This window comes from Perkinsus marinus (genome assembly GCF_000006405.1).
Source record: "Perkinsus marinus ATCC 50983 genomic scaffold scf_1104296955874, whole genome shotgun sequence".
In the NCBI taxonomy this organism is placed as follows: domain Eukaryota; phylum Perkinsozoa; order Perkinsida; family Perkinsidae; genus Perkinsus; species Perkinsus marinus.
Genome location: NW_003207677.1, coordinates 326,618 through 341,512, shown reverse-complemented (window position 1 = coordinate 341,512; position 14,895 = coordinate 326,618). Strand labels below are relative to the sequence as shown.

General features: G+C 46.4%; 4 protein-coding genes across 4 annotated transcripts; 3 read left to right on the top strand and 1 right to left on the bottom strand.

The window, feature by feature from the left end:
• The first annotated feature begins 229 nt into the window (after positions 1 to 229).
• On the top strand, positions 230 to 5,150 carry Pmar_PMAR020480 (DNA topoisomerase I, putative). The gene is made up of 20 exons (XM_002775455.1): positions 230 to 409; positions 954 to 1,064; positions 1,119 to 1,201; positions 1,247 to 1,317; positions 1,374 to 1,476; positions 1,523 to 1,672; positions 1,859 to 1,994; positions 2,039 to 2,133; positions 2,181 to 2,261; positions 2,311 to 2,419; positions 3,117 to 3,165; positions 3,441 to 3,546; positions 3,598 to 3,721; positions 3,764 to 3,809; positions 3,859 to 3,959; positions 4,005 to 4,070; positions 4,116 to 4,178; positions 4,226 to 4,313; positions 4,356 to 4,489; positions 5,035 to 5,150. Exons 1-20 carry the CDS (start codon positions 251 to 253, stop codon positions 5,101 to 5,103), a joined length of 1,944 nt encoding a protein of 647 aa, XP_002775501.1. The 5' UTR covers positions 230 to 250; the 3' UTR covers positions 5,104 to 5,150.
• A 96-nt stretch (positions 5,151 to 5,246) lies between these two features.
• On the top strand, positions 5,247 to 8,313 carry Pmar_PMAR020479 (Chorismate mutase, putative; the record flags this gene model as incomplete). The annotated part of the gene is made up of 15 exons (XM_002775454.1): positions 5,247 to 5,369; positions 5,418 to 5,555; positions 5,604 to 5,689; positions 5,736 to 5,803; positions 6,118 to 6,220; positions 6,282 to 6,434; positions 6,703 to 6,799; positions 6,846 to 7,000; positions 7,042 to 7,121; positions 7,173 to 7,266; positions 7,315 to 7,480; positions 7,528 to 7,667; positions 7,735 to 7,898; positions 8,105 to 8,232; positions 8,275 to 8,313. The coding sequence occupies 15 exons, from the start codon at positions 5,247 to 5,249 to the stop codon at positions 8,311 to 8,313; spliced, it is 1,734 nt and encodes a 577-aa protein (XP_002775500.1).
• A 988-nt stretch (positions 8,314 to 9,301) lies between these two features.
• Positions 9,302 to 12,267, bottom strand: Pmar_PMAR020478 (hypothetical protein; the record flags this gene model as incomplete). The annotated part of the gene is made up of 14 exons (XM_002775453.1): positions 9,302 to 9,430; positions 9,473 to 9,559; positions 9,601 to 9,720; positions 9,770 to 9,889; positions 10,149 to 10,484; positions 10,527 to 10,622; positions 10,667 to 10,716; positions 10,766 to 10,829; positions 10,887 to 11,056; positions 11,243 to 11,455; positions 11,510 to 11,726; positions 11,774 to 11,948; positions 11,989 to 12,137; positions 12,184 to 12,267. 14 exons carry the CDS (start codon positions 12,265 to 12,267, stop codon positions 9,302 to 9,304), a joined length of 2,010 nt encoding a protein of 669 aa, XP_002775499.1.
• A 1,015-nt stretch (positions 12,268 to 13,282) lies between these two features.
• On the top strand, positions 13,283 to 14,830 carry Pmar_PMAR020477 (membrane fatty acid desaturase, putative; the record flags this gene model as incomplete). The annotated part of the gene is made up of 8 exons (XM_002775452.1): positions 13,283 to 13,626; positions 13,675 to 13,810; positions 13,860 to 13,957; positions 14,007 to 14,085; positions 14,135 to 14,502; positions 14,551 to 14,628; positions 14,678 to 14,749; positions 14,800 to 14,830. 8 exons carry the CDS (start codon positions 13,283 to 13,285, stop codon positions 14,828 to 14,830), a joined length of 1,206 nt encoding a protein of 401 aa, XP_002775498.1.
• Between the last annotated feature and the right edge of the window lie 65 nt (positions 14,831 to 14,895).

Sequence of the window (14,895 nt, the reverse complement as noted above, 5' to 3'; positions counted from 1 at the left end):
TATCCCGGTAAATTTGAGATCGGCTTCTCTGATGCCCATTACAGCATTACTACCTCCCATAACGAAGAGAACTACTCTGATGCTGATGGTCGCTCACGTGGATGGATATATTCCTAAAACCGGCCGTCTAATTACATTTTCCCTACCATCAAAATGAGTAGTGTTGAGTATAATGAGAGAGTGGAGTGGTACGGTCGTTGACGGTTGATGGGACTAAGTCAGGCTTTTTGTGGGTCCTACTGGTATCATAATGGGGAAGGATGACAAGGTGAAGAAGGAGAAGAAAGAGAAAAAGGAGAAAAAGGTTAAAAAGGAAAAGAAAGAGAAAAAGGATAAAAAGGAGAAGTCGTCTAGAAAGGCCGCAAGCAGCAGTACTAAGGCGACCACGCGAAAGCCCAGGGCAAAAAAAGTGATGCTGGGCAACTGTTGGGAGGTCGTTTTATAACGGAACTGTTGGGAGGTCATTTTATAACGGAACTGTTGGGAGGTCATTTTATAACGGAACTGTCGGGAGGTCATTTTATAACGGAACTGTCGGGAGGCCATTTTATAACGGAAAATCTCTCAGCTTAGGGAGGGTATTTCTATATCGACTTTGAGAGTCTCCTGTTTTCATCATGTAAAAGGTATCGATTCGCTTCGAAGGCGATTGACGATCTTCAGTCGACTGATTAGCGAAGTTACCATATTGTGAATAGTACGAGAAGAAAAGGCATTTTCTTATTTTCTTGTCGGGATGGGTGAAATCAGTTTTGGATTTTATCTTTGCTTTTCTCATCTGGACTCGGGAGTTTCCTCATTGATTATAGACGTTTATATATGAAATCGAATTGAAATGTAGTGAAACGAGTAAAAAATTTTCACAATTTTTTTATAATTTTTCGACCATGCGCATGTTTTCCCACACTGAGCGTGATACGATGTGAGGCTGATTTGGTATAGAATCTACTCAGGAGGGAGCTGAGGAGAAAGTCGCTACAGGGGGTGGACGGAAAAGGAAGGCGATCGTGCGGACGGAGGACGACTTTGAACCTTTCAATAGGTGGTGGGAGAAGGATCCGGAGGTAAAAATGAGAATCAGCATCGGGGTAGTAGGTCATCTTAGTGGATGAATTTAGGACAATGCGGCGAAATGGTCTTACCTGGAACATCATGGAATGATATTTACTCCTCCTTATGAGCCTCATGGAGTTAAGATGCTGTAATGCAGGAATCTTGAGGTTGGTGTTGGTAAGATACGGAATAGGTACAAAGGAGAGCCAATCGACTTACCTCCTGAAGCGGAAGAAGTTGCTACGTTTTTCGCGCAGACACTAGGTGGGCATGCTTTGAATCTTCATCCCGGGACCTGGGCGTATCTTTGGTGATATCAGGTACGGACTGGTGTCAGAAGGAGAAATTTCAGAACAACTTTTGGGCGGATTTCCAGGCGAAGTTGCCTAAGGAGTTGAAGTCCAAGATAACGAAATTGAAGGAGTAGGGAGAGGTCCCGGGTTCGATCCCGGGAGTGGGCATTTTTCAGTTGCGACTTTGAGCCGATTAAGAACTATTTGGATAAGCGGAGCGAAGCGAAGAAAGCGAGGACCAAGGAGGAGAAAGAGGCGGAGAAGGAAGCTAAAAGGCTAAATGATCACCCTTATACTCACGTCATTGTTGATGAGCTGCGCGAAAGGTCAGTCGAGGATCTTGGAAATATCTTTTAAATCTTCGCTGTGCGCACTCCCGGGAAAGTTGGATCACACAGTGAAGATGAGATCTGGACCGGTCCTCTCATTAACTGATAGGACTTGTGTATTTTCGAAAATCAACTTTATTGCATCGCATGAAATTGTATTATTTTTTGTTGGTGTTCATGTAGGGTTGGCAACTTCCGGGTGGAACCTCCGAATCTCTTCCGAGGTCGAGGGGACCATCCAAAGATGGGCAAGCTGAAGCAGTATATTCTGCCCGAGGACGTTACTGTCAACTGTGCAGCGGACGCGCCGGCTCCTCGAGTAAGTAACTATGATAAAGCGCAGTGATATGGCATTTTTCTAAGTGCCCTGTGCCTGGACATGCGTATAAGGATGTGGTTCATGATCCGGCTGTAACATGGCTTGCATGGTTCACTGATACGATCAACAATCAAGTGAAGTAGTTTGGCATCTCTGTGTGTCGGGTTGGACTCTCACTGGTGTTAGATATGTTTTCTTGAATGCTGCCAGTGGGTTTAAAGGCCAAAGTGATTGGTTGAAATACGAGAAGGCGCGGAAATTGAAGAAGTAGTGGTAGCGGTGGTGAGCAGTGGTGGGGAGGCTCTCATGGGAGTAGATACATTAGAGGTATCAGAGACGATTACACTAAAAAGATGAAGTCCACTGATGATGATGAGAAGGAGCTGGGCACGGCGGTGTACCTGATCGATCGGCTGGCATTGAGAGTAAGTGAAGACTTGGTGATTTTGGTGCGGGAAAATACGCAAGTAGTTAACTATGGCATTGGAGGAAGTTTTGAGAATTGAAAAAATTCTCATTGGTTTCTCTGCACTTGAACTCGAATTCGTAAGGAAATTTGCATAATTAGTGAGGAAACTAGTGGATTCAGTCGAGGAAAGCTGAGAACATATATTCCTCCAACACTGGATGATTTCGAACGGCTGTAATGTGATGGTAAATTAATTGGTGAATTCAACGCTACGTGGATATAATCGTGCGTCAAAATATCACATTTTCAAATTTCCTGTGGAGTCCACGTTTTACTTTCATTAAAAACCAAGTGCAAAAACCATGCAGGAAAGCCTGGCAGTACGTTAATTATTAATATTTCAAAGCTACGTGGATATAATCGTGCGTCAAAATCTCACATTTTCAAATTTCTTTCACAAATTCTTCTTACATACTCTTATACTTTCAGCATGTGTATCTAAAATGATAATGGTAAATGGTCAGCATAGGGAGGCGTGTATTAACTCACCGGTTGTATATAAAGGAGTTTCGCCCGTTTTACGTGAAGTGGCATAAAACTGGGTCAAAAACGCGATACTCGCGGTGATATGCAGTAATAGTGAAATATATTTTTCACTAGTGTTTTTCATATCACTAGGGTGGTAAAACTGCATTGACTTATCCCTCGTCCAGGTTGGCAATGAGAAGAACACGGAGGAAGAGGCCGACACTGTGGGCTGCTGTAATATCACCTATTCCTTTTTGTCTTGCAGCGCAGTGAACAGAATCAGGGAATCATCGAGGAATCTATAATGTTCCCGAATGGAGCTCATTTTGAATTTTCCACGTTTTCCGTGTAAATGTCATCATCACATTAGAAACATTTTTGTCATTGTTATTGTTATTGAACCCTGGGGAAAATCATTTCTCGAAGTCAGATGGGTTCCTGGACAGAATAGTAATCGATTCAGTCCATCACTGAGCACTGAGACTAACATTATACCATGTCTGGTGTAGGTAGTTTGAGAGTCGAGCATATGACCTTTGAGGCGGACAATAAGATCACACTGGACTTCCTGGGTAAAGACTCTATACGTTATCTTAATACTGTACAAGTGGACCCGTAAGGGGTGAAGGGGAAGGGCGCTCTCAAGGCTGTTGTTGTTGTTTTTAGATTGGTGTATAAGAATCTGAAGGCCTTGTGTAAGGCGAGGAAACCGGAAGATATGATTTTCTCGATTGATCCCTCGAAAGTTAACGACTATTTCAAGCAGTTTATGCAGGAGTTGTCGGCGAAGGTGACACCATGCGTGTCACCAGTTGGCTATGGTCTGTGTTAGGTTTTCCGTACGTATAATGCCTCGATCACATTGGAGCAGGAGTTGTGTATGCCGACGCGGGTTCGATCCCGGCACCTGTCATTTTTCATTTCTAGGTAAATTCGATCCGGAAGAACATGACATTAGCGACCCTAGTGAGATGGTAAAGTTCTACAATGATGCCAATAGGAGAGTAGCCATCCTTTGTAACCATCAAGTAGGAATCGCTTCGCTCCGCTCCGCTGTATTTTTCCTGTTCCAGAGGGCACCACCGAAACAGCACGAGGCTGGTATGGAACGGCTGAAGAAGAAACTCGCTGATCAGGAGGTAGACAAGCACCTCGTTATTCGCAGTAGTGATTGGTGTTATCAGGCAACTCTGCGAGGGCTAGAGGGACGACGAGATGAACTTCTAGGGAAGACTGTGTCTAAGGATGTGAGGGTATAGGAAGGTTTGGGTTAATAACACGTTAGTTTTTTCAGGTGAAGGAAATCATCGTAGAAAAGAAATTGGAGAAATCCAATAACATGGACTCTCTGGTGAGGAAGATCAAGTCGCAGAAACTGGCAGGTAAGGAACTTGGCCGTTAATAGAACTACTTGGTGTGCTCAGCTGAACGGACTAAGATTCAAATAGCTGATAAGGAGGATAATAAGACGGTATCGTTGACTACCTCCAAGATCAACTATATGGACCCTCGAATATCCGTGGCTTTCTGCAAGTCTCACGATTGCCCTATTGAAAAGGTGAGGGCAGTAGGCGGGTTTATTTTAAATTCGGATCGGTCACGGGATGATGTTCATCTCGGTATTGTCCTTACTCCTATTGTTGTTGTTACTGTTATTGTTGTTGTTACTCTTATTGTTGTTGTTACTCTTATTGTTGTTGTTGCTACTGTTATTGTTATTGTTGTTGATGTTGTTGTTGTTACTGTTATTGTTGTTGTTACTGTTATTGTTGTTGTTGTTGTTGTTGTTGTTGTTGTTGTTGTTGCTACTGTTATTGTTGTTGTTGTTGTTGTTGTTGTTGTTGATGTTGTTGTTGTTGTTGTTGTTACTGTTATTGTTGTTGTTACTGTTATTGTTGTTGTTGTTACTGTTATTGTTGTTGTTGTTACTGTTATTGTTGTTGTTGTTACTGTTATTGTTGTTGTTGTTGTTGTTGTTGTTATTGTTGTTGTTACTGTTATTGTTGTTGTTGTTACTGTTATTGTTGTTGTTACTGTTATTGTTGTTGTTACTGTTATTGTTGTTGTTACCGTTATTGTTGTTGTTACTGTTGTTGTTATCAGATATTTGCCAAGACTATCCGGAATAAGTTCCCTTGGGCTATGCATTCGAAGAGTACTTGGAGGTTCTAGACTGTCCTCTGCACACCTCTCCCTGATCCGCCAGTCTCAACGTCCTATATGACTCTATATTGCGTTATAGTCCGCACCATCGAGTTTCGGTGCTGTTTGTTACCACTCCTCCGCCACTTCGTCTTAGAGGTACCTCTGTCGTGATGAATATTGAGAGTAATCGTCGCCAGCCGGAGCCTCTCCAGCTCGCCGACCTCCGCTCGGATCTAATACGCCAAGAGGAGACCGTCATTTTTGCCCTCATCGAACGAGCTCAACACAAGCAGGTAAGAGGCGTGTGAACTATTCGAACGGCTGAGCTTGGTTTTGGGCAGAATCTGAGTAACTACACCTTATGTGAGGAGATCGGCAGTTGTTCGAAATTGGACTATTTCCTTACCGAGACTGAAAAGCTCCACTCGAGATTCAGAAGATATGACATGCTCGAGGAGCCCTTTACTAATCCCAAATTGGTAGGAACCTATTTTGTATCTTATGGCCGGGAACCTCGGATATTTCAGTTGCCGGCTCCACTGTTCACGGAGATTGACGACACTCCTCAGCGCATCGTGCCCAATACCATCAATGCCAACACCCGTTTGAAATCGTAGGTTAAGGCAGTGTTACCTGTGACAGGTACTGCTCTTGTATAGGTTTTATATCAAGAATGTTATCCCTCTGGTATGTCCAGCTGGAGAGGACAAGTCGTCGGCTTCTTTAGGTGGGCGCTTTTGCTATGAACTCGATTTATTTTTCTTGATACCTGGACGCAGTGTGGGAGGAAAATACGCACATGGTCAACCACATATGTTCATGACAATATGGAAATGCTGAGAAAAATTAGGGAGATTACTGTTGACTCCCGATTTGAGTATAGACTCCTATAATTAGTGAGGAAACTCCTAATCTCAGCTGAGGGAAGCAGACGTATATTCCAACACTGCTTGGAAGCGGCGGCATGGTCTCGTGGGACCTATGCCTGCTTACAGCCCTTAATGGGACGGGAAATCCGCTCGATTTCAATCCTGTGTGTAGGTGCATCTGTGGTGAGGGATGTTACCGCCCTGCAGGCGATGAGTAGAAGAATACACTATGGGAAAATGGTGGCTGAGGCGAAGTTTCAGGCCCATAGGGAACTGTAGGAGCCCGACGACGACGAGGAGGAGGAGCTAGGCTGGGCGTATAGTTTTCTAATATAGGTATTCGGAACTCATCCGCCAACAAGATGCTGATGGGCTTATGGATCTCCTCACTGATTCAGCAGTTGAGGAAAAGCTACTGCGGAGGGTTAGGGAGAAGGCACGGGCGTATGGTCGGGATATCCAGACAGGTCAGCTCGATGAGTTATGGCGGTAGAGTGTTGTAAGATACCGACGATATCTATGATATGATTATCCTTTTTTAATTCGTGAAATCCCGTGCCGTGCGGTATGGAAAAATATGCACATAGTTAACTGCATGTGTCGGTGGCAGTTGAGAAATTTTGAGAAATTTTTTGGAATTTTTTGTTGGTTTTCCTGAACACTTCTACTCGAATTCATGTGTGAAGTTCTATAACTGGTGAGGGAACTGCTGAGCTGAGCTGAGCTGAGCAAAGCGAACGTATATTCCTCCAGGCAGTGTGGAGGCGGATGAGTGTGCCTCGTTGAAGGTTGACCCTGATACTGTCGTATTGGCCTATAGAGACCTTATGATCCCTTTGACTAAGGAAGTCCAGGTGGGTATAGCTGAGGAGCATTGTGCATATAGCGTTACTTATTCAGGTTGCATATCTCCTTAGGAGGTTGGATTCAGTAGTGATAGCAGTGACGACGGGATGGGCTAGAGTAGCTGCGGTGGAGTACACCATGGGTCAACCACTAAACAGCAGTCCGAAGGCTACTGGCCATGCCATGCGGCCTCAATTGAAGGTTCACGAGTAGGGGCTCTTTGGGGGGTAGAGGGGACTCATCCTTTCAGCTCGGTGAAGTGTGTTTTTGATGACGTAGCTAGTAGCGCGGTTAGCTTTGGGGTGGTTCCCCTGGATAGTTCGATAACAGGTAGGGGTGCACTTGAGCTGAGTAGAAGCTTGGCATCATCATCATCAACAGGTGTGGATATACAAACACTGGGAGCTCTTATTGACAGTCATAGGCCTAGTGGAGCCAACCTCGTCGTATGCGACCAGATCACTTTACAGCCTAGGTCATCATCATTCATATCAACTTTTGGGTAGATGAGGATGATAATCAGTTACACAGTGATATCTCTACCCAAGTCGGGCAGGCCGGTGCCTTTGACCAAGGCTTCTACGGTCATTACTACGTCGTTAACCTCCAAGTACTGCAGAGCGCAGATTTCAGAGGTGCCGGGTATAAAACTCCAACTGAGTGATACCTATTTTGAAGCTGTCGAAAAGGTATGTGGCTGACGTGCTTGGTTTTGGTGGTCTGTTTGTGTGGTCAGCTCATCGAGATCGTCGAAGAGGACCCCAAGGCTGTCGCGGTCATCCCTACGCCTTACCTGTATGAAATGATGGAAAATTATGACAAGGATTTCAAATCGATAAACATCCCCAATTCTGAGCTAGACCAAGTGAAACTACAGTAGGCAACAACAGGAGCAGCGTGCTGCTCTTGCCGCCCTAGTCGGAGGTTGCTGTTGTCAATTCAGGTTTGGAATTTTGCGTCGTCCACTTGCAAACCCATCGGCTACTGGATCTGACCGTACTCTGATAGCATTCAATGTTAACCACAAGCACGGCTCACTCATGGGGGCTCTGGACTGCTTTAGATCATCACAAGTGAATTTGTCAAGTCTTCATTCATTCCCTGCCAGTGAGTGCAATCAGTTGGGATGTATGTTCGCTTTCCTCAGCTCAGCGTAGGAGTTCACATACGAATTCGGGTAGAAATGTACAGAAACCAACGAGAAAATCGCAAAATTCCCTCGAGATTTTCATATTACCACATGTAGTTGACCATGTGCATATCTCCCCACGTTGAGTGAGTGTCCATCATTGCTCTTTCCAGTACTTCCTCAGGCACGGGTTTTGACTTCGTGGCAATTGCTGATGGCCATCCCGATGATAAGCAAACGCAAGATGCATTGGCGCTTCTGACCGGCAGTAGGGGAGGCGAACATGAAGAGGATAAACCCAACTGGGCGAAGGTGCGCTCAACTGTGCCGCTATTGTTGATCACTGGGGTCAAGGTCCTGGGCTGTTTCCACGTGAATGAAGAGAATCGATGATTTTATGAGAGACGAGATGATTTTTTATGATGCTTTCATGACTTATTTCGTTATCCGACTATCACTTCAGATTGGATCGGCTTGTGTGGTGTTGGTGGGTTCGACGAGCTCAACAGTGCATGGCTGGCACAGCCAGAGTCTGTCACTAAATTCTCTACATGCGACCGTAATCCTATATGAAGCCCTTAGTGAGGTCGATGCATAGAAACAGTTGCCATGGGGCACTCTGCTAGGGCCCGTTGATCGACTAGGATGGCAAGTTTCTCGACTATTGAGTGGGGATGAATTTGTTAATCCCCCATGGGTGGTAAGGTTCATCATGACTCCCTCGCCGATTAATGACGAGGTGATTCAGTTTAAGCTGAATGTTGATATCCCATGAGAGTCGATAATGCAACATCAGTAATCCCAGAACGATGTTTATAGTGATGCTACTCTCTCCCGTCGGAAGGGATCTATCATGCTATACCATCTCTGTAGCTTTCACAGAGTAATATATAATGATAATTAATATTATGACATTCTTGAAAATTGAGTATATAATATAGAATATAGTATGATATGAACGATAAATTAGTAATATCCAGATTGAACATATTCCGCATCACCAGATAGGTAGTGGGTGCACCACCCCAGCTATGACCAGATTCAGGTAACAACTGTGAGTCCCATACCATTCATCAGGGTTGGATAGTCATTACTCTGATCTTTGCTTACATGGTGTTGCGTCCGATCAGTTGGAATAGAGGTTACGATTACTATAACGCAATAGAGGTGAATTCATGTAACAACATCCATGGGTAAATAAGTTGAAGAATATGGGAGAAGAATAGACATGAACAATTCGAAATGACTTGGCATTTCCTCTGGTCTGAAGACCCATACATGAACTTGTGCTATAAGTCCAACATTCAGCCTAGTAAAATGAAAGAGTCCACTTCCGAATAAAATCTATCATCTCCAATCACAGACCATTCTGAAAGATAAGTTAAGTACGCACCACGGAGGGAGACGTACCATCATCAAAATCTGACTGCTCAGTGTCGCAATCCAAATCCTCAATATCCAGTTCATCATATCCGTACCCAAGGGGAGCCGGGATGGCCAGCCTCCCAGGCTGAAATGAATCCACACCACGAAGAGGAGTCCTAGACGATACCTCGTATACGTCGAGATCCGTATAGTCGAGCAGTGCCAAAGTAGTGTTGGTGGTAGTGGTAGAGTCGACATTGGGTAAGGCGATGACCTGATCGCAGACCCTTACCAACCGTGTACGAGTCGTCTTACATGCTCCTTGCGGCACAAGGCGGACATCACCTTGCTGTAGTCAGCGCATCCGAAGTAGCCTGGAGCATCACCAAGTTCCTCCCGATACCGCAGCACAGGGGTCTCCACTTGGCCGCCACCCTGAGGAACATAACTTCAATACCTATAGGCATGGTCCCTCACTCGTTACCCTATAGACCTGTATTTGGGTGCATGACTCGGCAGGTGCTGGCTCATCATGACGACGATCATCACAAACAGCCATGGCTTGCCGCTCCCTTTCCAAGGCGATCTCTGATAGCCACGCCGTCTGAGGTGATGATTGATCATTTCGATTTCTGTGATGGAGGGAGTATCCCACCATGGATCTGATGAAGTCTTGACGATGTCGTTGCGGCACGAAGCCTCCTGAAATCAAATCAACTTGTGGAGTCGCCCAAGAGTGGAGTATCATAACCAACCTGAGGTTCGCGATGAACTTCCTATTTCGACCCGGCCTGCGATGGGTGTGAGTTTCAGCGGTTCCTAAGCCCTACTAAGCAGGAACCAGTCCCTTATCCTCGACCTACCCTGGGGTCCTCAGTGAAGGACGAGACACACTCAGAGACCTCCGTCATGCACTCCAGGCTTGCGTCCGGATCGTCCGTATCAGTCGACTCAGCGATGTAGATAGACTCCTCTGATTCAAGGGAGAGGTCCGAGATGCTCTCATGCTCGTCCTCGTCGTCGTCGTCCGAACTGGTAGAGTGTTCATCTTGTGACGGTGTAGTGATGGTCGAAGACTCATCAGAGGATCCCGAGGTTGACATGTAGCTCTCACTGGTGCCGCTGATCATCATGTGTGGGAGGTAGTCCTCAGCGGCGAGGTAGTCGATAGCCCAGTCGCCAATGGGGACTGGTGGTCCCTATGAAAAAAGGTAACAAGTCGAGCCGGGCTATACGATTACTCGATAAGGGACGATTGCAGTGCAGGGAGGGTCCTCGAGGACATCGTCGACGTCCCAACCACCCTCGGATGGGGAATGGGATGAAAGCTCGGAAATCTGGCAGAGGGAATAGGAGCCTGTATAATGGCGGAAGTTTTTACCAAGGGATGCATCTCCTCGATTTCATCAGCCAGTGAGATGTAAGAAATACCTGATAGTAGGCTCCTCAGTGGGCGAGAAGGAACGACCCTCGTGCGTACCCGTCATGGGATCGTCATAATCGAAGTAGTGGGGCTGCTGACTATTCATCTCCAAGGGAATATCCTGACGATGTTATGATTGAGCATTCGACCATAATCATCAGCAGTAGTTCAGGCCTACTTGATAGCGTTCGTCCTCACGAATCTTCAAGTCCTCCAAATCATCATCCATACGAGTGCACACAAGGTGATTACTGCTACCTGATGCTGCAATCGGTGAGGGCGAGAAGTCTTCATCAATTCGTCGTTTTTTAGTAGTGCTGCTGCTTCTGAGGCAAGGGTCATCGAGACCTGAGGAATAGACTTGAGTGATATCGTTATTGAGATATCAGTTGACCACCGAAAGTGATTGCTGGGTCATTTCTTTTCCTTGGGATGGTAGGGCTTCTACGGAGGTCCATCTGGGAGGGTTGAGAGCGTTCGAAAAGTTAAAGGGTGGTGACGCTACCTCGTCCGAGGTGATATAATTTGCAACACCTTCGATGAGCAGCTTCAGAGTAGTCATCATCTTATAGACAGGATTCACTGTGTGCCACATTGACGATGCGGAGGGAGTCTGAGTCGACAATCCTGCGTAATCAAGGGGCGCGGGTTCGATCCCCAGCGAGGGCGTTACGGATGTATCCTCTATAAGCCTATAAAAATCATTCAAGTCGAGACCCTTAACAGGGCGGAGTGGCTCCAGAATATCTGATAGAACATCAAAACCGATGGAAAAAGGCGACTCGATTCTACTGGTCTCACCCAGCTCCAAACGAAGATCATCACTGTAACGTACTGGGAATCTCTGAGGGTCGTATGGGTACACAACCTGAGGGTTAGATTGGCTGGCAGGAGTAGTGGGAGCCGAAGAGAGTACGGGGATGAGGGGCTCGTCGAGGCGGGGGAGAGGGGTCCTTCGATGGGATGATGATATGGACATCAGCAGACTCAATGGGGGCTCGACGACAGGCAGGGGCATCTGAGGAGGAGGGGATACGTCCGAAGCTGGGGTAGACAATGGCGTACTTGATGCATATGGGGATGTCTGGGGAACCACATCTCGACAGTCTCTTTGATAGATAGGTCAGTCCTGATGAGCATGCGTGCAAGGAGGCTATTGTTTGGTAGTTCGAACCCATCGTCAATGTCCTCTTCCTGGCGTGTGGAGGGCGGCGAGTCAAAGAGGCCGATGAGGTCAACACTGAGGCATTACAGTCATCGGAGGTAGATGAGGAGCTCACCTTGTGGAGCTTGATGGTTTCTTGCCGACCGCCTTGAGCATCTTCACTGGAGGGTCAGCAGCAGACTGCCACCTTAGAGGTGTCCAGAAGTCCTCCATGTCAAGGAGTAGGCTCAGGGATCGGTCCAGGACCTTGCTAGTGTGGAACGACTAAGTCGATGATGGGAAAAGTCGATCGCCATCTGGGATGGGTTACCTCAGTAGCATCTTTAGTATCATCAAGAGGAATGCTCTCATGGGCCTCTGGCAGGTCGAAATCGATGTTGTAGATCCTCGACATGGTGTAACCAACAATACTCTACCGAATAGGTGTAATACAATACAAGATCTTTACTCTCGTCAACTGTTCACAACTTATAGGGAAGTTATGTCCATTGAGGGGGAGAGTGTTTCTATATAGTCATAGGGACGCCCCAAATGCCAAGTAGAGACGCCGGGAAATTCGATGAATGTTGAGCTGTTGTGCATTTGCAAGAAAGTTCCTTTTTGTCCCAGCCAACCAGACAGCCGTAGTAGTCCTCTAGGAAGGCATGTTACGGTCGTAGGTGGAACGACATGATAGCGTCGAACTGCTCACACGGGAGGATTCATGGGGACCGATAGAGTCATTGGGTCTTGGCGTTATCGTGTTATAGAGTAATAACGCCTTTACCAAGCTAAGACTGCTGTCCACTTAGTAGTAGTATGGGCCTCATGGGTAGTAGGAGGGCGTCGATTGTCGTTGTTAGGATATGGATGCTGCTGCACTGGTTGGTGTATAGACGGGTCCTGGAAAAGGGGTTTTCGTGGATATCATTATGTGTTATGTCGAGCTTAGTGACATAATCTTTACGCTAGTATTATTAGACCAACGATTGGGTATCTTCTTGGTGGTGGGGTTGTTGCTGCTCCTCTATGGTGGGAATGCAAGAGGGCACTCTACGGAGAACTCGCTGAACTGATGGGTTGTATTGAGAGCTCATTTGTCTAGTTTGGTAGAATATTCTCCCTAGACTCAGTAGAGCTCAAACCGTCAGTGAGGTCGCGCATCTCTGAGTGTGTCGAAGATCCTCACAAACGTACTTCTGGTGTGCTAGGTGGAGGGAATCCAATAGGTTGTAGTGGATAATCGATTGAAGATAGCATGTCATTAGATTCAGTAGCGTTCGGTCAACGTCCTTATTCATTGGTAGTGCGGGTTAGGTCACGATAGGTCCCTGAGCGTATCTATACGGTGATTGCTTTTCTTCCTGGCTTGTTGGTGGGTTCTAATGGTAAGGGGTTTTTGCTAGGATTATCGATTTATTTCATATATCATGACTGACACTAATACTACTACTTCCACTGAGGGCGGCGGCAAGTCTCCAGCTAAGGTCACAGTTGAGGAGTCTGCTACTACTACCACTAAGGTTGAGCTTCCTAAAGGCGCTATTGCTAGGGAGTCGGCTCGAGAAGGGGAGGAGGACGGGAAGGATCATACTCCCACTGAGGAGATGAACAAGCTAGTCCACTTCAATGCATTGGAGCCCTCTCATGTTGGGACTATCAAGGATGTCTCCGCCGCGAATAAGCTGATTCAGAGGAAGTATGCTCCTAAAGATTTCCATTGGTCCAAGTCGGCTGAGATTCACAGACTCCGAAGAAAGCAAATCGTGCAAGCGTGAGAGTTCTTGTGGGTCGTTTTGGTTCTCATATAGTTACCTCTCAGGCACCCAGAGATCGTCGCGGTACAAGGTGCTGATAATCGCGAAGCCGTGTTTGCTACTTTCACTGTCCTCATCCAGTTCGTGATGTGCTTTCTAGTGAGGAACTGGTCGTGGCCTTCTGTAATCCTCGCCACTTGGGTAAGAGGTTCCCCTGGTATTCTCTATATTGTGGATCGTGGCTGTTCAGTTGATCTCTGGCTTTATGGAGCACTCTATTGTGATGGGGGGCCACGAGCTGTCCCATGATATGTTCTTCAAGACTAGGTTTTATAACAGGCTTTTCTCGTAGGTTTCTCGTAGTCGTTTTAGCTATAAAGTCACTTGTGTTTTTCAGCCTCTTCCTGAACCTCCCTGTTGGAGTTGCTATGATGGCCACTTTCAGAAGATACCATCTTGATCATCACTCCTCCCAGGTGAGCAGCATTACCGTTGAGTGTAGTTTCCTTTAACGCATCGTATTAGGGAGTTCCCAAGGTTGATGTTGACCTCCCAACTCGATTTGAAGCCAACCTATTCCAACACAAGTTTGGCAAGTTCGTCTGGGCCTTCTTCCAACCCTTTTTCTACGCCCTGAGGCCCATGGTTGTTCACCCTCTCCCTATGAGCTTGTATGAGCTCACCAACTGGCTGGTCCAACTGCCGTTTGATATCCTCGTTGTGAAGTGCCTTGGGTGGAAATCTTTTTTCTATCTCATTGGTGGTCTCTTTATGGGTCTGAGCATTTTCAACCCCATTTCTGGTCACTTCATCGCCGAGCATTACGAATTCGTGTATGGTCAGGAGACTTATAGCTATTACGGCCCTCTCAACTTCATCGTCTACAATGTTGGGTAAGTATCAGTGGGTCTGTGTATGATAGTCGCCATGCGTGCCCTCAGACTCCATAATGAGCACCATGACTTCCCCAATGTTGCTGGGTTCAACCTATGGAAGGTCAAGGCTATCGCTCCCGAATGGTGGGCTTCATGACTAACCGGGGGCCCTGTCATTCCTCGTTGACTGTAGGTATGATATCCCTAGTTATACTTCGTGGACTAAGGTGCTCTACCAGTTCATTACAGGCGATAATATGAATCTGTGAGGTTTTCCATCTGTTAAGTTCTTTGTTGAGCACTTCGTCTTGACAGGTACTGCAGAGTTATGCGCAAGCATGCGTAAAAGGTTGCCAAAAAGAACCCAACTCGCTGAGTGCGAGTGCCGCCGAATGTTACTTCTGAGTGGTT